The sequence below is a fragment of the Tribolium madens genome, unplaced genomic scaffold (genome assembly GCF_015345945.1).
Source record: "Tribolium madens isolate multiple individuals breed KSU strain unplaced genomic scaffold, Tmad_KSU_1.1 Scaffold_19;HRSCAF=116;Tcas5.2_LG9, whole genome shotgun sequence".
NCBI lineage: Eukaryota > Metazoa > Arthropoda > Insecta > Coleoptera > Tenebrionidae > Tribolium > Tribolium madens.
In genome coordinates, this window is record NW_025400983.1 from 3,318,022 (window position 1) to 3,343,861 (window position 25,840).

At 31.9% G+C, this 25,840-nt stretch overlaps 2 protein-coding genes across 13 annotated transcripts in view; one reads left to right on the forward strand and one right to left on the reverse strand.

The window, feature by feature from the left end:
- The window catches only part of LOC123015612, an 80,388-nt gene that overhangs the window by 22,880 nt on the left and 31,668 nt on the right, over positions 1–25,840 (reverse strand). For 4 of the 7 annotated variants that reach the window (XM_044415443.1, XM_044415444.1, XM_044415445.1 and 1 more), the window contains exon 1: positions 5,661–5,875. The exons of 2 other annotated variants lie outside the window; for them this stretch is intronic. The gene's annotated coding sequence lies outside the window, so the exon portion shown is untranslated. Of the gene's footprint in view, positions 1–5,660; positions 5,876–25,840 lie in introns of those variants that run through there. One more of the 7 variants, XM_044415442.1, reaches the window with a different exon arrangement.
- Positions 273–25,533, forward strand: LOC123015611. Of its 6 annotated transcripts, none has more exons than XM_044415433.1 (7): positions 273–532; positions 3,036–3,177; positions 13,145–13,264; positions 16,418–16,540; positions 19,156–19,391; positions 23,058–23,277; positions 24,256–25,533. In XM_044415433.1, the coding sequence occupies exons 2-7, from the start codon at positions 3,174–3,176 to the stop codon at positions 24,762–24,764; spliced, it is 1,212 nt and encodes a 403-aa protein (XP_044271368.1). In that variant the 5' UTR covers positions 273–532; positions 3,036–3,173; the 3' UTR covers positions 24,765–25,533. The 6 variants fall into 6 exon arrangements, with proteins under 6 accessions (XP_044271368.1, XP_044271370.1, XP_044271371.1 ...); XM_044415435.1 differs by having other exon boundaries at positions 23,058–23,268; XM_044415436.1 differs by having other exon boundaries at positions 19,156–19,352.

A 25,840-nucleotide genomic window follows, 5' to 3' on the forward strand; every position in this document is an offset into this window, starting at 1 on the left:
CAAACAAGGTTCGATTTACGACCCCAGGAAACATAAAGTAACCGAACAAATAAACCCAAATTTTGATGGATTGCTTTTAGCGAATTTTTTCGAGAAAAATCCAAATGTGCACAATATTGCATAAGCAATTCTCGACCAATCGGCTTGCTGCATATATGCACTATTGTTATCTTGTTTTCTTTTAATATCCAATCCAAAAAAGGCAAGTGGAGGGAAATGCAACTAAGTCAGTGGTCATCCAGACGGACTTTCAGTCTAATTAGTGTCGAGGTTGTTCGAAATTGTGTCTGGAGTCTGCCCGAACATTTTTTTTAATAACTGTTCAGGCATTCTCTTCCCACAATTTTGGATAACCACAAGCATCAGTCTCGTGTGTGTGTGTCAAAAAAAAAATTTCAGAATTTTTTTCAGGATGTGAGAAACTGATCAAGTAGCGCCGCTTGGTTTTTTAATTATTAATCAGCGTCGTTGCTTGATCCGTTCTTTGCATCCACTATCATCGAGTGTTGAGTGAAAATTTTGGGAAATTTCGGTGAGTTTTGTACCAAAACGGTGATAAATTTAACCATGCTATGAGGTTTTAAAGTTTTCTGTAAACTATCGAAAGATTAACTGCCACGGGATTATAAATAAAGACTTTATTACACTTGGAATAGGAAATTTGCGAGAATGGCCGTAATTACACAAATCACTAAGCTAAAACGTCGTTTCTTCGATAAAACTTTGCTTATAATTAAATCCATAAACAAAATAAACAGGCTAAGTGTTTTTATAGCGTTTTATTATTAAATAAATAATTTTCATGAAAAATCTACTCCGGATTTGAAATCAAAATACCATTAACAAAATAATAATGTTTTATTTAAATTTATTTTAACTGTTAAATATTTATAAAGCTTTCTAAGCTTAGTTGGAATTGTGATTAAATTTATCTTTTGCATAATATCTTTTGAGAAAAGTGTTTCAAATGTGTAAGTTAGTAAAATTCTTCGAAGTTTTCTAATACCGTTTTCCGCTCTGTTGAAATTGTGTTTAGATTTATCCATGTGTATATTTAAATACAATTTCAACAAAGCGAGACAAAATATCGTATAATATTCTCAATATTTTAAAAAAATTAAAATTTCTTTAATCCAGTAACTTACAAAATTAAAAAAAATATATAAACTTTTTGGGACTTAGTTGAAATTGTAATTAGATTTATTTTTTGCATAATATATTTTCACAAATTAAAACAAAAATTTTTAAGTTCAAAAATATTTGGAATGTTTAAGTTAGTGATTTTTTTGTATTTTTAATACTATTGTGCGCTCTGTTAAAATTGTGATTATGTCTACATTTAAACACAATTCCAATAAAGGAAAACAAAGCATCGTAAATCAAATTCAATATTTCAAAAAAATTATTTTAGTTTAAATAATTATTAAAAAATTTTTAAACTCATTTTAATTGTTAAAAATTTATGGAAACAAAAAAGATTTTTGGTGCTTAGCCAAAATTGTCATAAAATTTATCTTTTGTGTAATAGATTTTTTTTTTGTTCCAATTAAGCAAAACAAAGTATCGTAAATCAAATTCGATGCATTTTCAATATTTCAACAAAATTATGTATTCTAGTTTAAACATTTTTTTTTAATTTTTTACTTATTTTAATTGTTAAAAATTTATAGAAACTAAAACATTTTTGGCGCTTCGCCAAAATTGTGATTTATTTTTTGTATAACAGATTTTTACAAATAAAAAAAGTATTTGAAATTCAACACAATTTCAACAAAGCGAGTCAAAGCATCGTAAATCAAATCCAATGCATTTTCAATATTTCAATAATTTTTTTTGACTTAAACATTTTTTTAATTTTTAAATTCATTTTAACTGAAATAAAAAATAAAATCTTTTTGGGGCTTAGTCGAAATTGTGATTAGATTTATCTTTTGCATAATATATTTCTACAAATGAAAAAAAAAATGTTTAAGTAGGTACAAGTGTTTGAAATGTGTAAAGTCCTTGTATTTTTTGATACCATTGTACGCTCTGTTGAAATTGTAATTGAATTTATTTATGTGTACATTTTAACACAATTTCAACAAAGCGGGACAAAGCATCGTAAATCAAATCCGATGCATTTTCAATATTTCAATGGAATTACTTTAGCTTAAATAATTTATTATTAATTCATTTTGATTACAAAAAAGAGAAACAAAAAGTTTTTTTGTGCTCTGTCAAAATTATAATTAGATTTATTAGATTATATTTTGTATACAAATAAAAAAAATTAAGTACAATCAGTAACACAATCAGTGTTTAAATCAAGTAAGTTAGTCAGATCTCTTGTATTTTTTAATACAAGTGCGTTCTATTGAAATTGTGATTAGTTTTATCCACGTGTACACTTAAACCCAATATTTCAACAAAATTATTTTAGCTACTAATTTTTCAAATTGGAAAATCGCTGATTTATTATTTAAAAAGTGTCTCCACTTTGCAGTGAACCATAAATCGATCTGTAAATGTCATTTCTGTCATGTTATTTGCCCAGCGATTTATTTTTCGCATTGTAATGCTCTCAAATCGCCGATAATCTTACGGCTTCTAATGAAATAATAAATTTCTCGCTTTTCCGTAATCCAATATCGCTCCAACTCTAAACAATCGTCATTTCTCATTTCATTAAAACATTCTGCATTGAATTAAAACTGAAAAATACTTGAAAACTTCATTTGAAAACCAGATACTCTCTAATCTAGTTTTCCATTCGAGCCAAACTCATAATTTAACCGTTTCCGTCTGTAAACAAACTCCAGTTAAATATTCGCGCACAAAACAGATTGGCACAATTTTGTTCAACCACCGTTCACGCTTGAGGTTTACAACCCTTAAACCAGCTCTACGATATTGAATTATCAAGATAGACGATTGCGTGGCATGAGAGAAAATTGAAATGCATTCCTTACGAGAGACCGAAAATCCATTCTCACATCATGTCAAATCGGATCAAAATCAAAAGTATCCTAATGAAATTTTTATTTTTTTTACAGAACGGCCCAACTTTGTGATTGCTTCAAATTACAAGAGGAAGGTCAGTAAGTCTGCTGACGCGTTTTATTACAGTTTCGGCTTTCTTACTCGCCGTCTTCTTGCGATCGATTGACAACACTTAACAAATTAATGAAGAAATGGGTAAGTTTATTACATTTATTTGATGTAACAAAGTTACATCAATTATTAATGAAAATTTATTTATTTTACGGTTTTATCTAAATTATCAATAAGCCTGGTGTTTACTGTGTGATAACAATTTTTTCACTCGAAATCATCCAACATTAATTTATGCAGATGCTGCATTTCCCTGTAATTAATTAAAAACGAACTGTTTAATTAGAGTTAATTCGGTGTGCACGAGTGAATTTTGCGTTGCATTTGATGTAAAAAAACACGAAAATTTTCAGTTTTTATTCAAGTTGTAATACTTGAAATAATTATTGACGTTTTTCCGGTCGGTTTTGATAAATAATAATAAATTTGTAGCGAAATGAAGCCGTTTCAAAGCTTTTAATTAAAATCGCTTCGAGGTTCGTAGCACAGCCGGCGTTCTCAAGAGTAATATTTTCCAACAAAGAAAAACAAAAAGCTGAAACAAACATGAGATGTGAAAATGTGAAAATCCTCAGTCTCTACGGACACGACCAACTTAAAGTTGATTTATTTTTTCGCAAAATTAAGCTGTAGAGAAATACGGCCTGTAAGTGGTCTAAAATTAACGTTACAACACAAATAGAACGACGTTTTGGTCCATCAAGTAGCAGATAATCAAGTTGGGAGCGTTTACTTTATGGCAGGTCGAACTAAATTTAAGCCGATGTTTGTTGGCTTTTGCGTTTAATTAACCGTACACCGAAATAATAAAAAAAGTAACGATTTCACATCGAGAAAAGCTTTCAGGTCCTGCTGCTTTAGTAATCAGGAATGTTGGAAAAACTTTTATTTACTTTTAGACATTTTCACTAAGTCCAACTGTTTAGATGAAATTTCCTCCAAACAAAATTGAATTTTTCAGGCGCGCTCCCACATACTTCAACCAAGTAGTGATAAATTTTAAATGATTTTTCCTGAAACAAATTGGGGTGTTATCGATCGTGGTTTTCCAAATGAACTGCAAAAATTTTTAAGGAATTTAAACCATGACAATGGTTACAAATCACGCCCATAAAGAGGCAAGAACATTGCAGAGTTGCGTGTTTCAGAGCACTTTGTACTGAAACCTGAAACAGCTGACCTAGCTAGAGTTGAAGAGACGCTTATTAAACCGGAAATGATGAAAAAAGGAAAGCATTTCAAATCCGGACCGATTGTGTTTGTCTTTCCAGCGCACTAATTTTTCATTATTTACTTCAAAAATAAAACAAATCAATGATGCTGTTTGTGGTAAAAAAGTTACAAGTCGCGTGCACGCTTAAATTTTAATCCGTGAAATTAACACGCATTTTTTTAGAGCAACTAATTCCAAGAATAAAACCTAATTACCATTTTCGTACACAAAATAAATTAATTTGCCTCGACTTTAGCCGATTTTAAATACAATAAAAGAATAAACAAAGCCTGAAATAAATTAATTAGGGGGAAAAAGAATAAACAGCGATTTCTCCACCCTTGTAACTACACGCAATGTGACAATTCCAACCCTCAAAAAGTCACAATGATTACCGGAGGAAGGAAACAAACATTTCGACTTCCAGATTCTTTTCTTTGAATTTATTTAATTAAGTCCGGGAATAAATCAGCAATTTAAAAGAAATTTTCAAAAAACACTCAATAATTCACAGTTTTCTGCCGTTAAATTAAATAAAATAGAGCTTCATGTCTAACAATGAATTGTAGCGTTGACGTAAAAACTAATTAGTTAGCGTAAACAGAAATTATTTTTATACCGGTGATAATTTATTACGAGAACACAAAAACCGAGCTACAATAAAATTAGCTACATCTATGCGTAAATAGAGAATGACAAAAAATCAATCAAAACCCTGAAAGAAAATTAAATTTTCATCAAAAGGATAATTTCAGTTTTCAGTTTTTGTATTATTCATCGTTGTCTGTTGTACTAAAGTCCGGTTGGAATTGTCATCTGTTACAAACTTCCACCGGAAAAGCAAGCAAACTTCACATTGTCTATTCTTTGGGAATTGTGAAGGAAGTTTGGGAGTTGAAGAAAAAATCCGCTTATCTTTTTCACATGATGATAAATAAAGTGCTAATAAAAGAGAATTATCCTTAATTAAGTAAATATCCCAACATGAAAATTAATTAATTTCTTATTTCTCTTGAATTAGCCGATCACGTTGTAATTATTACTCCAGGTGTTTCGTGTTAATGTTTATGAAAGTTTAATAAGAAGTTTCTATAATAGGAATTTTTTAAATCGATAAAGTGGGACCACTTTTATTTATATACACTCTCAGTGAAAAATCAACTAATTTGACTTACGAAAAAATTGCCGTCGATTAAACAAAATTAAAATATCGATTCTCTCAATTCCGGTGAAAGAAATCAATAAATAAACCATTGGCTGTAATTATTTAGAAAAACACAAATCGAATCAATGCGCTATCTAAACATCAAAATGCGCATAGATGACTTTACTCTCTCTTTGAAAAAGCTCTTACCCCGGCTGTCACACGTGTCAAAATCCCCAAAGTATTTTTTTCCTTACTTGCAAAGCTTGAAATTTTTCAGCCGCCGCTCACAAAAACACATCCATCATTATTTGATTTATATCGACTTGTGGCCGAGTCATGTGACCTCCTCATGACGAGCGTCGCGACGTAACTGAGAGCTTTTTCAGGTACGTGTAACAACGGCGTCGACGCCGATACGGGGATGCATCGCGACGCTCCCGACGCTCAACTGTGCACCACTCTTCGGACCATCACCGACTGACGAAACACTTTCGTGCGTCTACGAATACATTAATAATGCAAACACAACATCGATCCATTTTAAATAATTTATTCACGATTTTTTCCATCATTTTTGAAAAATTTGCAAAAACACAGGTCAGGGTTCGGCGGAATTTGGTGAAATCCGCGCCGCGGCGCCCTCTACCGGTTTCAGGCCGCATCGCGCAAATTCCGACTGAAACTCGAGGTTTTGTGCCGAAATAAAAATGAATTTTTGAAGTTTTCTCAAGGTTTTTCTCATTGATAACATACAAAGAGGTTTCAAAGAGCTTTCTTGGACAGTGGGCGGCGACAATGAAAGAATTATGAAACCCCATGTGACGTGAAATTGGTATAATAACGTGTAATTTTAGTAGGCATGACGCGAGAGATTCTATTATTTACTTCAGCGGGGGCTGAAAAACAGTCATTTGACGTGATTTCAGCGAAATTTATTGCCGGTTTCAAGAAAAATGTAAGACACAACTTCGAATTCTGTTTTGAAAACTCAAATTTTTTTCATTCTGATTCTTGTAACACAAAATTAAATTAAAAAATGGTGGTGCGCAAAGTTAGAAGACTTTGTTTCAAAATTTTTTCACATACAGAATGACTCAAAAGTTGTGTAAAATTGTCAATAAATATATAAGAAAATATTTTTTTTATTAAATTAAAATGTCACATAAACTTCATTTTATTAAACTACTCACAGTGAAATTGTAAAATAATTTTACTTTTTCTTAATTGTACAGATATAACTGTAATTCTTTGAAGACACCTTATATACCACATATAGTTGTACGTAAACACTTTGTCTTTTCTTTTCTATTTTGATATTTGTTTTTTAGTAAAATATTGTAATTTTTTATATTTTAGTAATTTTAATGTTTTTGCCCTAGTAAATCTTTAATGTTGATTAATTAATTTAAATCTTTTATAAAAACCCAAAATATATATTTTTTTATGTCATAATTAATATTTAAAAAAATATGGAAAATGGTGGATGCGCCGGGCTAGAGCATTTTGTTTTGAATTTTTTTTAAATACAGAATCATTCAAACATTATGTTGAATTGTTAATAAATACACAACATTATTATTTTTTATTAAAATAATCATCACAAGGTCCATTTGTTTTTGCTTTTTATTAGAGAAAAATTACTTAAAAATTTTTTTTTGATGTTTGTTTTTTTGATAAAATGTATTTTTTAATGTCTTAGTGTTGTGGTTAAAAACTTGTGAATTTTTAAGTTCACTGATTAATGTAAATACTCAAAATATATTTTATTATTTTTATAAGCATTTTCGAGGGTATGTGCTGTATTTAGTAAAATTTGAAAATGGTTTAAAGAATATTATTGTTTCTGAATTGTTTTACATACTCAAATATTATGTAGAATTGTTAATGAACATTTAAAAAATATATTTTTTTTAATTATTAAATATTAATTTTATTAATAAATAGTAAATAATTAATAATTTTTTGATGAAACATCTTGTACACCACATAAACACATAAACACTTTTTGTTTTTTTTTCTTATTAAAAATATAAATTTACTTTAATGATTTTATCTTTGATTATGATGTTTCTTTTTTAGTAAAATGTAATTTTAATTTTTTATTAATGTCGTGGTTAATCTATTTTCGCCCTGGAGTCTTGTGAATTTTTAACATTGATATAAATAGTAAATAACTAATAATTTTTTGATGAGACATCTTGTACACCACATAGGTTTTACATAAACACTTTTTGTTTTTTTCTTATTGAAAAGATAAATTTACTTTAATGTTTTCATTTTTGATTATGATGTTTCTTTTTTAGTAAAATGTAATTTTAATTTCTTATTAATGTCGTGGTTAATCTATTTTCGCCCTGGAGTCTTGTGAATTTTTAACGTTGATTGATTAATTAGAAAATAAATAACAAATAGATCAATAATTCAATTGTAGATAACCTAATTACATTTAATAAGAGAGATTCGCTTCGTTAATCCACTCCGCTGATGGAATTGGCCTTTGGCTTGTCTTTTAGATTAGAAAACTCAATTAAAGAGAACAATAAATTTCAACAATAAACAGAAAGCTCCCATTAAAAAGAAAAAAATTCTTTAAATTATGACTCCACAACAAAAAACATCATCCAACTTGGAAAATAAAACTCCTGCGTTGATACTCAACTTCAAGCCCCACACACAAAGAAATTCAACAATAAGTCCGGATTTACAAAGTATCATCGAGAAATCATTGGCCGTTTCCTTGCTCGTTATTTCAGGTAGTAAAAGCGAAGAGTCCTTATCGCAAGTTTCTCAATTAAATTCTCGAACTAATTCAGCACACGCTTTCGTACAAAATACTTCGGGCCCCTCCATAAACTTTACAATTTGTTCTTTTATAAAAGCTGAAAGAATCAAACAAACTGCTGAAAGCATCAATCTTCGACGATTAAATAATACGACGTTTTAATATAACTTGAATAAAACAATTTGGATTGATTTGACGTGAATTTTACCAGACTCTCTTCTGTTTACTGTCGACGAAGACGTTTGATTGATTTACGATAGAAGACGTTTAGAGGCATTAGGCCCGAGAAAGGGTTGGGGCACCAAGAAGGGGATTAACACAAGACAAAGATGCGGTTTTTGACAAGTTTAGAACTAGGACGAGGTAGTTAATGAGATTACTGAAATTGACTTCCAAGAGCTTTTTTTGCAAGCGGGCAAAATAAATGTTTCATAAATGTCGGTGAATTACTGAAAATAAATCCGGGGTGGTAAACGATACTTCCCGCATTTGTTATTGTCCCACAAACGCAATCAGAAACACATTTCGTGTTCCAAAGCTCGGGTCTGAGTGAATTTATTGTACAATTCTAACATTCCACTTGACATCCATTGTTTATACCGAGAACCTCTCCGAATCCATAATAATTAGTGAATTTCTATGTATAAACCGCTATTAAACCGAATTTGTATCAAATTAATCCCTATCGCAAAATTTTAATGTCCGCATAAAACCTGTCATAAAAATTTCACATCTATTTTTTATCAAATGACTGGTACATTATTGATTCCTTACATACTTCGCTTAACTAATTTATATATGGAATCAATATATTCCTTCGCAAGGACATCGAAAGTCCTCCATCTTACTTATTTCTCGAGCAATAAACAAAAATGAAAATTGATGATGGCTTTTATCCCACGATAAATCCTCATGTAAGCAATTAACATTTGACTTTTTACGAAATTTACGACAAGTGACCGAAGGAGTTTATCGTTTGTGAAAAATTTGGTTTGTGACAATGACGTGGAAATTATGGCGGATAGCGAGCTTTTATGTAACTTGATATGATAAAAGTCGACAGCTTTCAGTGGCTAACCCAGATTTTATAACGAAAAAAATTTCAGACAGAGACAAATGGCAAAAAAGACAAGAAATGAGGCCATTTGTAAACACGGTTTCACCAATTTTGAAGCCCAATAATTTATTTTTCAAAAGCTCCTCTAACATTGATTAAACCAAACACTACAATTTTTTATGTTAATTTTTTAACGTCTCGGATGCGAAAATCCGGTAATAAGCTTTCGTCCAATTACCGGAAACCCGGATTATTTGTAAACATCTTGATTTGGCTTTTTTTTCAATGAAACCCCCAAGTCCGAGTGTGCGCGAGAAAGCTTCTATACAAGAGAAAGTTGGGAGCGAGTTGGACGGCAGTGTGGAAAACGTCGCGACGCTTACCACGACGCATCGGGACGCCGGTCACGTGTTTAACGCGTCGCACAATGAACAAATCCGAACTTTCGTAATTTTACCGGAAAAAAACAACGGTAAGTCCCCGGATTTTGAAAAACAAAACGTAAATCATTCTTGTTCTTCGCACACTAACGTTATAATTTAAACCCAAGTTTTGCGTTTGTTTGTCGAGAAAACAAGCCGTGCTTTACATATCAATGAGCTTAAAGTTGGGAGCTTTTTTCGTTATCTAACGAAATCAAGCAATTATGGTAATATTTTTCTGGTCGTGCTAGCGCACATAAATATTATCTGCCTAGTGTGTAGGTAAATTTCCCTGACTGAAAATCGATTAAATTAATAATTTGTGATTATCAGTAATCCCTGAAAGTGTGAAAAGTGCGATTTTTCATTAAAATGACACCGCGATGGGCTTTCTACGTCGCATCGATTTTACCAAAAAAACTAGGAGTATAATGGAAGCATTACACAAACTACAGAAAATTTTCATTAAATAAATTGCTGACATTTTTACAGACTGAATTTTTTCTCTTCGATTGTGTAACAAAGCTTACAAAGTACACTGTCAATTATTCATCGTCGTGTACGACTGAAAATAGATACAATAACACTGTATCGACCTGTAAATGAATTACATCTACTAAATCAACAAGTTTAAAAAATTTAAAAAATTGTTTTATTAAAATATTGATTAAGGGAGAGCCGAAAAAGGTCCAGTGGATCTGTGAAACGTTTCCATTTTGTTGCCACATTTATTACCCTCTTCAAGTCCTTACACTCGCTGACCTAGTTTATTTATAATGTAAAATGTGATATCGGAGACAAAGTGGTGAAAATTTAAATCTGAATACCCACAAATCGAGGCATGAGTTTGTCGAGCTTTCAGATCAATGAAAAGTAATAATGACAGTTCAACAAACCTATTTTCTTCAGGTTAATGACACGCATTTTTCAGTCATGCTATTGCAGTTTATCGATTCCAATGCACACAAACTTGGAGTTATTTATAAGACGAACCGCAAAATCTATGATTTATTTAGAACATGCCTCGTGTTTTATATGCCCTGTTGTGGGCATTTATTATTCGAGTACTAATAACTCGCCTACATGCGACATGAATGATTACTTTTCCAGCACCCGAAATTAATTAAAAGTGGTGTTTTTCGAATTGTTTTCGCGACCAAATTAAAACATAGTTTGAAAGAAGATCAAGGCGTGTTTACATTGAAATTCGAACAATTGTGTAAATATTTTACTGGCGTCTATTCCGAGTTCTTTGTGAATTATTTACAGTGATCGATATTTTTGATGTTTCGGTAAAAAATCAATTTTACTGAACTGGACACGATCCAGAATAATCATTTTAGTCTTGGCCCAATCAATAATTCATTTATTTGAAACTTTGCTGATTCGGAGATAAAATCCCCCCAACTTGTGACAATATCAAATAAAATCGCGAGCAAATCAAACCCTTCAAAATTCTTCAAGCTTTATTTAATCGATTATTTAAACACAACTCAATTAGTTTAAAGTTTCGGTTAATCCGCCACTACAAGCCTTTTCCATTGAATCTCCTTCTGATTAATTGTTTGCAGACGTTTTGATGAAGGCAAATGTCTCAAACCGCTTCGTTAGCCTTCGAATCATGAGTACAACGACGAGAAAAAACAGGAGATAAATTCGGCAAGACTGATCCAAGATAAAACCGGAGATTTACTGCTCCGGCGAAAAAACCGGACAAAAGCTCTGCTTTCTCGCTCAAGGATGGCAAAGGAAATGAAAGTCGTAAATATGTAATTGCGCGAGGAAATCTGCAAATAGTTAAAACAGACAAAGTGTAAAGTTTCGAGCTTTTGGGTAAAAAATTACTTGAGTAATTCATCCACGAGTTTTGTACCTCAAGAAAGTGCTAAACTATAAATCAGCCCAAACGAGGGTCGATATTTCATGAAATAAAGCTTGTTGTTTGATTTTTAGCGAGTTCATTATTATTAAGGCTCGGATTATATGCACGAAAAAATCGTAAAATATATGCATATATATGCACGTATTTTCACAAAAATATGCACAAAATATTAAGAAATATGCTCCAATCTATGCCAAATAAGCATCGATATGCAAAATTTTGAACAATAAAAAGTCAAACGTATTTATTTTTTGAAAAAACTAATTGATGAATTATAAAGTTCTATAAAAATGTGATGTTTTATCAAAAATATTTTTTTTCGAAATTTAGTTTTACAAAAATATTTTTTTTTAAATGGGAACCCACCAAAAAACATTTGTTTTCATGAAGGTTATGATCTAAGGGATTACAATTACCTACTTTGTATTAAATTATTTTTTTACATATATCGCAATTTAGACAGCAAAATAACTCAAAAACAACACAAAATTTTGTTCTTAAAATTTTTTATATTACTTTAATCTATATTAATTATTATTTTTTGGAAACAAATGATTTAAAAAAACCGCTTGGATAAATACAGTTTAAAAAAGAAACACTCAGCAGGGTACTAATTTTTTGAGTTTGGCTTACGAATTACCGGTTGTTTTCTATTTAAAATATTTTGTAATCGGATCATTTTTTATAAACTGTCCAATTTTTAACTTGAACTGAAATTTTTAATCGGAAATTAGTGATTTGTAGAAAATATGCACAAATATGCAATATTTCCTAAAATATGCACCAAGTTGCCAAAATATGCAAAATATGCATTTTTTATTTGGCTTATTTTAATTAAAAAACATTAGATATGCATAGAAAACTTACAATTTTGTTGATATACCTCTTAATAACAAATATGCATTTTGCATATAATCCGAGCCTTAATTATCATTATCAAAAGTCGGGTCAATAGCACAAAGAATTTTAATAGTTTTAAGTACGAAGAAATTTTATGGGTTTTCGGACCATTTCCGCGCGCAAATGTCCGCTTTAACATCCTTAAACTCATTTCCTTGTCTCGTTAAAAAACTTGCAACAAAGTTGATTTAATATACGGCGTTTTTTGGCCAAAACGATAAATCAAGCTTGAGGTTATCAGGAAACGCTTGTTCTTTGATATATTAATTACCCGAGTTCAACTATCGGACGTTAATTATCCTGCTTTCAGAGTTAGGTGTTAAAAAAAAATTAAATGCAAGATAATCGAATTTTAATTTTGGGACAAGCTGTTTTAAAATAAAACTTTTATCGCCTGTTAAACGTGTGACAAATGCCCCCGTCGAGACTCATTTATCGGGTCAGTGTCATAAAGGTGACATTTTTGCACACTTCTCGGAATTTTCTCGAGAGACTCTCTCGTAAAAAGTTATCGGTGCCAAAATCACAATTTACGTTAGGATCCCTTTGAGACTGTTGACGGAAATAATTGGGTCGGAAAGAAAATTCTGCATGGAAAGCGACAAACTGATTGCTGAAAAATTAGTGATTTATGTGTCTTTTTTTCAGGTCGCACCCTGGGGGTTCCACAGAAGAGTGACTCTTCTCGACGACGCAAGTTTGGTCGCCAGAGGCCGGCGCAAAGTCCGTCCCTGGACCAGACCATACCAGACGGCCATGTGCACGCCGGTATACCGATCATGTAAATCACGCACATTACTGTATAATACACTTTTTCGAGTGATTTACGCGAGACGAGGTGCGATATCGGGGATGCACAAAACGCAAAACCAACCAAATTTGCATATCAATATCGTGTGTCATTCCCGTAACGGGACTTTTATGGCACGAAGCGGAAACGACGCCAAATAATTATGTCAAACCGGAATGCATCGGAGATTTACGAGGGCGGTAATGAACTCTTTACCGCCTCCAGCAATTTTTTCCCTTCCAAAAAGCGCAACCCACCATAATTATTTTGGCAAACTTACAAATAAAAAATCGTTAAAAAATTATTCTGTAAAAAACATACTTTAATCAAAAAAATTTATACTTATTCTGTATGTCCTTTTGTTGTTATAAACAACAGAGGCGGATTAAGCCGGTCGGAAAGGTAAATTTTTGAAGCCTTTAAAAAGTTTTCTTAAATTTATACAAAAAATTAACATTAATCAAGATACTTGAGTGCTTAAAAATAAATTACTGAACTTGAAATGTTAAAATATTCAAAAATGTGTATACAAAATGCATAGATATTACTCATTGCATCACCGAAAACTGTTTTCAAGTATACTGAGTGTTCCAAAAACAAGTTACAATACAAAGTGACTTTATGTTTTGCATTTTTGGGATGTGGCTTTTAATTTCGATGACGTTAAACTATCGATTTTGATTAGTTTTTATTTATTTTGATTTCTTTAAAAAAACAATATACAAGGTGCGCCAGAACTCGCGCCCCAGAGAAAAATGCCATGTAAGGTTAGATACCAGGAACATGGAAAAAATGTTAAAAAAGTTTATCTATAAAAATTTCGAAGTTATGAGGGTTTACAGTTTGCACTATGACTTATTTCTGTTGGAAAAATAGTTTTTCAAGTTTTTTTGCTATAGGTTATTAAAAGAAGAAACAAGGAAGCTGTATCCTAAATGGTAACTCTGTTCAATGTTATTTGTGGCTTTTATTGGCAAAATTTTTGTCCCTTTACTGAATAATTGTAAAAAAACATATACAAAATCATTAGTGTCATTAAATATATATAAAAAAAAAATGTCAAATGTCAAAATAAATGTCAGAAATTTTTGATAGATAAAAATTTTTAAATATTTTTTTCATGTTTCTGGTATCTTATCTTATTTGAAAATTTTCTCTGGGGCGCGAGTTCTGACGCACCCTGTATTTAAAAAAAATATATCACACAAAAACTAAGATAAAAGTAAGATTACTAAAAAAGTCAAATTTTTACATTTAAAAAATACTTTAGTGGTCTAACAGTATTGCAGTCAAAAAGTTGAAAAATGAAAAAGATTGTTAAAAGTTAAATACCTTGAATTTAAAAACACTTATTTTTTAGTTTTTGCATCTAAAGGTTACTAAAATGTTTACATAAAACATAAACTTTTAAAACTTTTAAGTATCTAAAATTGATAAATAAATAGGTAGTTATTTATACAGAGTGGTTATAAATGATTTTCATCTAGCCAACTTTGGATTTTTTTTGCATGTAACTTTATTTGTGCCGCTCTACTTTTTTTGAAAGCTCTAGTTCTGTCATTACTGACACTTATTAATTAATAATAAATTGTTGTCAATTAAACTTTTATTATTTTAACTATTTTCCAATAATAATTGATAATAATGTATACTTTGGAAGAAAACAAGTTTATAATTGAAGTCTATTTTCGAAGTGGACGCTTAGTAAACGACGATTTTTTAATTTTGAGTTAAAACAAGTAGGTACCCCTATTTTCGTAAAGCAGCATTTTTTATTTCACATGGAAAATTCACGTGCGGTACTTCCAGCGTAATTTTACAGCGTAAAGTTTTAATATTAAAGCTCGAAGCGAAGCTGAGTGTTTATTTTTAAATACCAAATATACAAATTTGTGCGGTAATTTCTCTCAGCATTAATAGAATTTATTTAACATTTTTTGCAGTCTTTAAAGCCTAAAATTTTCTTGTTATTTTATAGCACTACGTGCGCACAGATGCCTTGTGAGAATCAGATACCGTAGCTGTCAAAATATGTAAAAATGTCAATTACAGTTGTCAAGGCCAAAAAGATATTTAATTTTAAACTTAAAAAAAAACAACCATTGTGTTTATTTGATAAACAACTTGTTGGATGTTGCATATCTATATTTTGTTTTTCTTGGATTCAAGGTCGCTAAAAAGTATGAATACAGTCAAATATGTTAAAAACTTGAATTTAAAGTGTCTCATTAAATTATTATTATTAATGTTAATAGTTTTACGACGCAAATAATTTTTTTAGAAGTTTTGATTAACTCTTTTATTCACAAACGTATATGTAATGTTAACATTTATAACATTGACGATAGCTGGAAAGTGTCTCATTACTGACTTTCTATTACCCACCTCTATTACCACCATGGTTATTAAACACATCAATGTATTGTCCATTAATTCGTCATCTGAATCGACCATTTCAATAGGTTTGAAGACTTATTGCTAAAAACTGCCACATATATCTAGCACAAAATCGCGTCACCACATTATTTGCTATGTTTGTCGCTATAACGACATTTTTTTTAATTTTTCTACGAAAATCAAAGTTAGGCTTGTGAACAAAATTGTATACAAACCTCGGTAGAACGTTTCATTTCAGTCTCGAGATGAGAAATGAAACACTTTCCACCTCGGTATGTAATATACTATTACCACCCTTGTGCAGTAATAAAGTGGTTACAAAGTTTGCCGATGTATTGAATCATTTTTTGGCTAAGTATCCACTTTCTGCAAAGGTCAACACGGCGAAATTTTCAAACAGTATCGTGCACTCATCTTGTTGTTTCCGAACTCTCCACAAAATTTGCATAGACCCTTCATCACTTTCAACCCTCCAAAACCGTCGATATATCCCTGTACTTACCTAAAATTTTTTCAACATGCCTCGATCTCGCACCGTCATTTTTCACGACCGCAAATAACTGCTTAGTGTGTAGTTTTTGTGTCTCAAGAGACCGTCCTTTATCCTAATGAAGCACGATCTAGTGAAACGTGACGTTGTCATTTCTCGATTATATCTCTCTCAGAGAGGCCCCTCATTAAGTCTCCTCTATGTATATTAGATACCCCTTTTCATTGTTGTGTGTTTTGTATAGAGTGGGACGTGGGCCACGGCGGCACCATGGAGGTGGAGGTTCGCGAAGAGGCATCGCCCGGAACCAAATCCGGGGACTCCACCGCATTGCTGGTCAACAACACGCCTGCCTACCCCATGGCAGGTAATCACAATAAATTTAAATTTTTTGGCAATTGCTAGAGAGAGATAGCCTATTGTGTTCGTTTGTAATCGAGTCCCGGATTACAAGTCTTTGTCTCCTGAGGGCATCCGACATAAAATGCGGAACAATTCCACTATCTCATCCGCGACTTCCTTCCAACTTTGCTTTGATTCAAACTATTCGAATAAAGAATGAATCAGATCGTTTTGCGTCAAACTTTTTTAATTACTGCGTATACCATTTTTTTTTTCTAATAAAAATTTACGAAGTAACCCCTTAAAAAACCTACCTACGTATCTTTAATGTAAAACTTTAATATTTTTCCAAATTTTAAACTGTTCCAAAATCACTAAATGTGGAAAGTACCATTTTTTCAGATAAAAAATTATGAAATAACTGTTAGAAAAACCTATTTTTGATGTGAAACCTGTAGAAAATTCAGTTTTTTTCAATTTTTGCAAAATATAAAACTACTGCAAAATTAAACGTGGGAAGCACCATTTTTTCCAAATAAAAAATTGGGAAATAACTCATTAGTTATTTGTGTTTTCATTAAAACACCAGTATTTTCCCAATTCTTGCACTAAAAGTGGAAAGCACCATTTTTTTCAGATCAAAAAATTCTGAAATAACGTATCGTGGAAATAACTAAATAACACTAAACATGGAAGTACCATTTTTTCAGATTAAAAATAATGAAATAATTGTTAAAAACACTTATTTTTGATGTGAAACCTTTGAAAAGTTTTTTTTACTCTTTTGCAAAATAGAAAAATGTTTTAAATTTTGTTCAAAAAAAACAAAACGTGAAAAGTATCATTTTTTTGAAAAGTGCCATCTTTTCTTCAGATAAAAAGTTATAAAATAACTGTTGAATAAACCTATTTTTAATGTGAAACCTCTAGAAAATTCAGTTTTTTTTTTCAATATAAAACTACTGCAGATAAAAAATTGTTAAATTTATCACTGATGAAAAAAAACTATTTTTGATGTAAAACTTGTAAGTAGAAAATTTAGCTTTTTTCAAATTGTTGCTAAATATAAAACTGTTCCAAATCTTAATCAAAAAATCACTAAACGTGGAAAGCACCATTTTTTCAGATGAAAAATTATGAAGTAACTGTTGAAAAAACCTATTTTTGTTGTAAATTCTGTTTTTTCCCAATTCTTGCACTAAAAGTAGAAAGTACCATTTTTTTCAGATAAAAAATTCTGAAATACCTATTGAAAAAACCTATTTTTCATGTAAAATCTTTAGAAAATTCAGTTTTCTTTCTTATTCTTGCAAAGTATAAAGCAGTTTCAAATCTTAATCAAAGAAATTCTAAACGTGGAAGTACCATTTTTTTCAGATTAAAAATTATGAAATAATTGTTGAAAACTCCTATTTTTGATGTGAAACCTTTGGAAAATTTTTTCTTACTCTTGCAAAATAGAAAAATGTTTCAAATTTTGATAAAAAAAACACAAAACGTGGAAAGTACTATCTTTTTGAAAAGTACCATATTTTTTTAGGTAAAAAATTATAAAATAACTGTTCAATAAACCTATTTTTAATGTGAAACCTCTAGAAAATTCAGTTTCTTTTAATTTTTGCAAAATATAAAACTATTACAAGATTAAATCATAATCATAATAATAAACGTGGAAAGCACTATTTTTTTCAGATAATAAATTGTGAAATAACTGATGAAAACAACTATTTTTGATGTAAATTGTTGTATTTTTCCAGTTCTTGCAAAATATAAAACTGTTCTAAATCTTAATCAAAAAAATTACTAAACGTGGAAAGCACCATTTTTTTCAGATAAAAAATTATGAAAGAACTGTTTATCAGCTTCTGACGGAGAAGCTTGTTCATGTATCACAATGTGTTGGTAATAAGCTTGTTAATTACACCAAGCTTTAAACTTTGTAAACACAGCTTTATGAAGCGACGTATTTTAGCATAATTTTCAAACCGTCATTATTCTCGTTGATTCACTCGAAATCGGGCCAAAATTTATCCGATTGTGTTTAGGGAGTGAACGTGTGCGATTAATCCTTCACTTTGAACGCCAGATTGGGAGCAATTAAGCGAACATTTAATTGTAGTTGCAGCGACAAGATGCGATTGAACTAATTTAGATTAGAAATGAACTCAAGTGTTACATATTTACTGGTGGATCGATGTCGCACCTTATGTTGTCATTAAGACAAACTTTGGTGCACTATAATTTCCATAAATGGGAGTATCGGAGCCCGAATAAAATTACAAGTTTCTCAAATCGATATCAAAACCCATTACGGAGTTACAAAGACCCACAACGTATTATATTTCCACTTGATATTGATTTATTATAATGTGCGGTACCTGTGTTTGATTAATAACCGGACGCATCATTGTCACAAACAGTGGTATTTTCTTTAATACTTTGTTTAGGGGAAAACTGAGCTTTTAACGTAATGTACCGGTAACGAAGTCGTTTATCTAGTGCCACCTCCGCTCTTCCATTACGTTAAAAGACACCATGATCAATTATTTAGTCCATAATTCGACCCTCACCCTTTCAATATTTCATCGCGGATGCAATGGGGCGGTTTTTGGAATTATTCACATCTTCGATTTTTTCCAGACGGACCGGTGGTGATCGTCCGTGTCGAAGAGGTGCTGCTCGTGGTCCTCGTCCTTATGATCTGGGTGGCGGCCATCGCCCTATTCTTCAACCGTTGGGGCAAAATCCGCATGTTGGAGCCCTACCAGCCCAAGTTCCACCAACAGCCCCATCGGCCCTCGTGTCCTTTGGCGCCCCTTAGCCCCCCGGCACCGCAAGTGAGCAACTCTCTGCCCAGGGCGCAGAAACCGACCACTGTACGTTCTAGTCATGCGTAGATTAACGATTAGAGCACCTTTTATTTATTTTTTTTTTTTTGATAATAAATCGGAATCGGTGGAGCGTTTTGGATATTGACAAGGCAATTACACGCCTGCCACTTTCGAAAAGTTCAACGATACAAGCATATGTTTATGTAAAAACAAACACTATTACGTAAATGAGTTTTTTTTTCTTTTAAACACTCGTTTTAATTCAACGGACACCACCGATTCGGTTTAATTAAAAACGCACGCTAGAAATGTAGAGTAGGTTTCTACACGCTGGCACTAGGTTAAACAACCCTTGATTGGCGCACCCTCCGGCACACTAAACGGAAAATAAACTGTCAACTTAATTACATGCAAAAATAAAGGCTAAAAGCCACAAAAATGCCGGAAAATGACAAATGACACACCTGTTTAATGTTAAACTGAATTGTCGTTATTGTAAAAAAGATTTTCACGCTAACTATAAAGAGTTATTTTTCTATACCAAGACTCAAAGTCAAGTTTTTATCACAAATATAAACCGTATAAATGTAAAAAATATGCCTACATTTTTTTCTGAAATCGAAATTCTATAAATTATGTAAAAATTTGAAAAATAATGCAATCAACATTACACAACATGGACAATCTTGTCAAATTTACGGTCAATTTCAGTGAGTTTGCAAAAGTAGTACTTTACGGACTATTTTGTTCACTTTACGAACAATATAAAAAAAACATTTAAACTAAAAAAACTTTGAGGAACTTTTCATTCTTAAAAAGGTAAATTTTTGGCTTTACGCAATGAGAATTCAATTTTCCAAAAAATCTTTCAAAGAGTTATCCAAATAAGCAAAATTGTGTCAAATGAGTCCGGAAAAGTACTAGTTTACGGATTATTCTGTTCATTTACAGATGATATCAGAAAAAAAAAATTATTTGAGAAAAAAACATCACAAGCTGTTTTTAACAAATATTCTTAAAAACTGACACTGATTTGTTAATTCTGACTAAAACAACCTTAAAAAACTTTTCTTTCTTAGTTAAAAAAGAAAGGTATGAGAATTCAATTTTCCGAAAAAAATTCAGAGTTTAACCAGATAAGTCAAATTGTGTCAAAGTATTGAATTTCAGTGAGTGAATTATGAGTCCGGAAATTTCGGATTATTTCGTTCACTCTACGGACGATATCAGAAAAAAAACAATTTTATTATTATTATTATTATTTGAAAAAAACTACAAGCTGTTTTAACAAATGTTCTCAAAAACTGACACTGATTTGTTAAATCTAACTACAAAAAACCTTGAGAATATTTTCTTTTTTATAGTTAAAAAAAAGATAAAACTGTGACTTCTGCAATGAAAATTCAATTTTCCGGAAAAAATTTCAAAAAGAACCAGATAAGTGAAATTGTATCAAACTAATGAATTTCAGTGAATGAAATATGAGTTCGGAAAAGTACTAGTTTACGGGTTATTTCGTTCACTTTACAGACGATATCAGAAAAAAAAAACGATTTTATTTGAGAAAAAAACTTTACAAGCTGTTTTTAACAAATGTTCTCAAAAACTGACACTGTTGTTAATTCTAACTAAAAAACCTTGAGAAACTACTGTTAAACTTTGACGTTTGCATTGAAAATTCAATTTTTCGAAAAAAAAAAAAGAGTTTCAATTTCAAGAATTTCAGACTGTTTCGTTCACTTTACGAACGATATCAGAAAAAAATCAAAAACTGACACTGATTTGCAATTTTAACTAAAAAAAACTTTGAGAAACTTTTCTTTCTTACCTAAAAAAATAAGTAAAACATTCTCTTTACGCAATGGGAATCCAATTTTTCGCAAAAAAACAAGTTTATTTAACAAAAAATACTTTTCAAGCAGTTTATAACAAATGTTATCAAAAACTAACACTGATTTGTTAATTTTAACTAAGAAAAACGTTGAGAAACTTTCCTTTCTTTTTCCGAATCCAATTATCCTAAAAATGTTTACTGTTTACTACCACTGAAAAACCTCACATTGTAATAAAAAACAATACAGAAACAACAAATAAAAAATACATTACAATATTTAAGTGTTTCTTCTTTTTTGAACAACAATTCACAAAATGCAATGACTTTATGATTTAATTAAAGTTATGATTTAATTAAATTTATATAAATTAGTTTTAGTAATCACTATTTAGGTGGCAATTAGTAAAAGTTACCAAAAAGTGCCTCACCTTGAACACACTTTTAAATTTTGCTCTTTCTCTCTAATAAAATCCATCCGGATGTAAAACATCGCAAAAGTTGGCATTTTTAATTCGCCATAATTGCCCCGGCAAGCCGGAATTACCATTCGAATACGATTAGATCATCCCCAATTTTGTTTTTATTGGAAAGGGATTTTTTTCGTAATGAAATTGAACCGTAAAACTCCAAAGCCAGGATTCGGCGTTTTTATCGCTAATCTCGCCGGTTTTATTCCTCCGTCACATTGTGATGATGGAACGAAAGCTTTACGCTTTTAAAAAACTGCAAGTGCAATAAGAGAAAATGAGACGATGCAAAAAAGACGACGGCGGATTTCTTTGTTGTTTTAACGTTGAAAGGGATTTTTGTTTTAAAGCCGTCACCTTACAAGTCCTTTCTATATTCAATAATAAAGGCGACAAAGTCGATTTGCTCGAGCAGAAATGTATTTCTCGCCTAGATAAAAAGATAAACGATATAAGCGAAAAAGTGGTGTTTTGAAACGTAAGGCGAAAACAGGCCAATAAATGGGTTATAAAACGTAATTAGCGATTATCCCCTGTAGACAGGAATAAATTAAACCAAATGCAATAAAGTTTTTGTCGACAGCCAATAATGGATCATTTTTTTTTGAAAATTTCGATTTACCGTAGTTATTTTTAAAGACCTGTCCTTCAAACAATCCTTTTATTTATGTTTATTTAACGTTAAATTTGTCTTCAATGGAAAACCTGCGTAAACATCAATGATTTTCCATTTAATGGCCCATAAAATTATTTGTTTAACTAAAAAAAATCGGATTGTTAGAACATAATGGCCCCCAGTAATTTAAAAATTCATTGGATATTTTTGAACTGGTTTGACGTAGAGCCCTCGGCATTTTATGGTACCATGAGACAAGAAATGATTTCTTTGACCCTTCATTCAAACATTCCCCACCATTATCCCAACGACTTTAACAACAAATGTTGTCATCAAAAATATTTACAGTTTTTCACAAAATTTTCCAAAATCCAGTGTGTGAATAAAAATGTAGTTAATGAGGACACCTTCGGGCAAAAGTTTATATTTAAATTTATTAGATATTAAACCCAAAATTGCAAATTTCCATACCTAGATTAAAGTTCACAACCCAAGGCTGCAATTAAACTAAATGAAACAATCAATCTCACGTTTTTTTCTTAACGGAATTAAAATATTAGGAAGTGAACTTGAAACTATTTAGTCTCATTATAGTTTTCAATGTCATTATAATTGACGCATCACAATAATAGTGATTAAAAGAGGAAAAAAAAAAACAACCCAAAACCTCTAATTAGTTTAAAATTTAATATTCACGGTCGCATTTCAGGAAGCTGAATACAACTAATTAGAACAAGTTTTGTTGGTTTTTTTGCCAGACATTAATTTTACGGAAATATAAACTTCACTTGCAGCAAAGGATGTCCTTTTCGAAATACAACGTCAACGCCATGACTGACCCTTTATCAGCCCTTCCATCGCCCATAATACGAAGACCGAGACAAAACTCGGTATTTGTAGGAAGCTCGACGATGGCCATCCTAAACCCACCCCCTCGACGTGTCAAATCCGCCATCGATATCCAACATATGGTCGTGAATGAGCACAGTCCCACATCACTCACAGGTAGGAAAGGTACATATCGCCCCATTTAAAGTCTGTTTTTTTTTTTTTAATGGAAATGCCAAACAGTCTTAACGTTGGCACCACTAGTAAATTCATTCATGGTAATTTTAATAAAAAAAGTTGGCAGTTCCGGTTTGTTGAATTAATTTGAAAACAGTGTCATTAAACGTCAACACAAAAAATCGTCTAAGAAAATTTAGAGACGAAACACCAAAAAAGGAACAAATTCGGTACCGCTAACAGTTTTTCGAAATTTGGAAACGAATAGTTCGCAAGCAGGAAGTTAGAAAAAGGGGCCGTTAAAATGTGGAAGCAATTTGTAATGCAGGTTTGCTAAACATTCTCAATTTTTAGCAAGAAATTGACAAGAATTCAAAATAAACATGAATGAGAAAGAACCACAGACAGAACGCAATTAAATTAGTGTCTTGTGCATCGTTTTTAAGGAACGAGTTGAAAAAGTAACAATTTTGAAACTAAAGCTGAAGAATTTATAAAATGCATCAACTTTGAACTCATTTCAATAAATTACACAAAATTCATTGCCGATCGTCATAATACCCACTTGTATCTTTTGCTAAATAACTTTTTTCTATATAAACATCCTTTTTCTTCAAAATTTTTGTAGCAAGAACCTCATTTTTGTCCACAACATTGTACTTACTTCCGGTGTGTTTCTATCAAAATTATTAGCACTGAATTCGGTCTTTAGACCTTAGGTAGTGATGTCTGACCTCAGGTATTCAATTATAGCGCGTTCAAAGAGCAAACAGGCACACAAGATTCATAAAAGTCAAAATTTTGACAACATAACATAACCATAATTTTTTAACAAAATTTCTAGAGACAAAAACAAAGAGCAATCACAATTTGTGGTTATGGAGACAAGCTGCTACCAATTTTTTCACCAAAATTTTGACTTGGTAATTTCCATTAAAAAAAAAAACAGACTATACACAGTGACGCAAATAATTATAAATCTCCTAGGTTCGGTGATTCCCATCCTGAACCGCGACCGCCGCCCCTCAATCACCATCGAGCGTCCCCGCCACCGGCCCTCCATCGCCATCGTGGACCGTCCGCCGCCCCCTCCTCGCTACCGCCGTTCGTCGTGTTTCGTCGAGCGTCCCTCCCGCCCCCACCGCAACTTTATCAGTTTCGAGCACCCCATCATCGAGCGCAAAATGTCGATAAACATGCCTTCGTGCAGCTACCACCAGCCGCCCCCCATCGTCAGTTTCGAAGCCCACGTGGAGCCCGCCAAAGTGGACTTACCGAAGAAACTACCGAAACTTTCGCGCAGTTTCGAGCAACCGCCGAAAGAACGCACGAGACCAGCCGAACGCATGGCGAACAGTCTCGATGTCAGTTCGGTAAGCTTCGATCGACGGTCGAGCATTGTCGAAGAGGACCGATCATCGCCGGTTTTCATCTGTTTGGACGAGACGAGAATCACAGCGCCGCTACTCGAAGGACTCAAAAGTTCCGATGTGTGATCCGAAATATGTATTTTTCTAATTGTTGGTGCTTCAGAGATATATTTTTTAACACTCGAAGGCCGGATTTTGCTAATCCAAGGCTAGTGAGATTGCCGGAATTGGACGCACCCACACATTTTGCTCAAAACACGGGAATTTCAAAGGCATGCCTTGTACTACAACTATTCGAGCTATTTTACAATGCCAAAACTTGACGGCATATCTAACATTTATATCATCTCTTCTAACATAATCCTCGGAAGCTTGGAAAATAAAGCAAATAATTTTTGGCACAATTCCATCCGATTCGTACAACAATAACACAAACAATATTTAACATGTGTATTTATTAGAACTGTACTCTATTTTGATATATCGCTTACATAGGACCAAAGTCGCTTTGTTTAAATCACCCGCCGGACGTATCAAGGGCGGGGCTTTAAGCCACGCCCCCGGTACTATATGTCAAAGCGGCTGTTTTAACAAACAAAGCACTAGAAATGAAATATTGATCGTATAATCAAATTTTCATAAAGCTCTACCTATTGTGGGACCTAAGTGTAGATTGTATTTTAGATAGGATAGTGTTCGATTTCGATAGTCACTAGGGGGAGGGGGCGTGACCGTATTTTAATTGTCGCGATTTTATAAAATTTTAGACCAAGTTTAGAACGTATCCGACTTATTCTAACTGTGTATCAACTAACAAACATTATATTAATGTATTTGAACAACATTGTTATATAAATTAGTTACGACTGTCTTAAATAAAGTGCTGATTAAAGACTTAATGTGTTATCATTGCCACCTTTAGAAATATGCAATTTAATGCAAATTTCCATTATCTAAACATCACACGTTGCATAGATAACAAGAATCGTTAAATTAAAATTCACTTTAATTTATGCTTGTGATAAAATCAAAGCACAAAGTCGCAAGGTAAGTCTAAAATCGGAAGCAATTTCCCATAATTACCAAAAAAAAAAACATAAATAACATGCGATCATTCCGAGATAATTTCGACGATTATCTATGATCAACCACATTACGAAATAATTACGTTTTTATTCAAGCCACGGGCTGAATCAAAATTT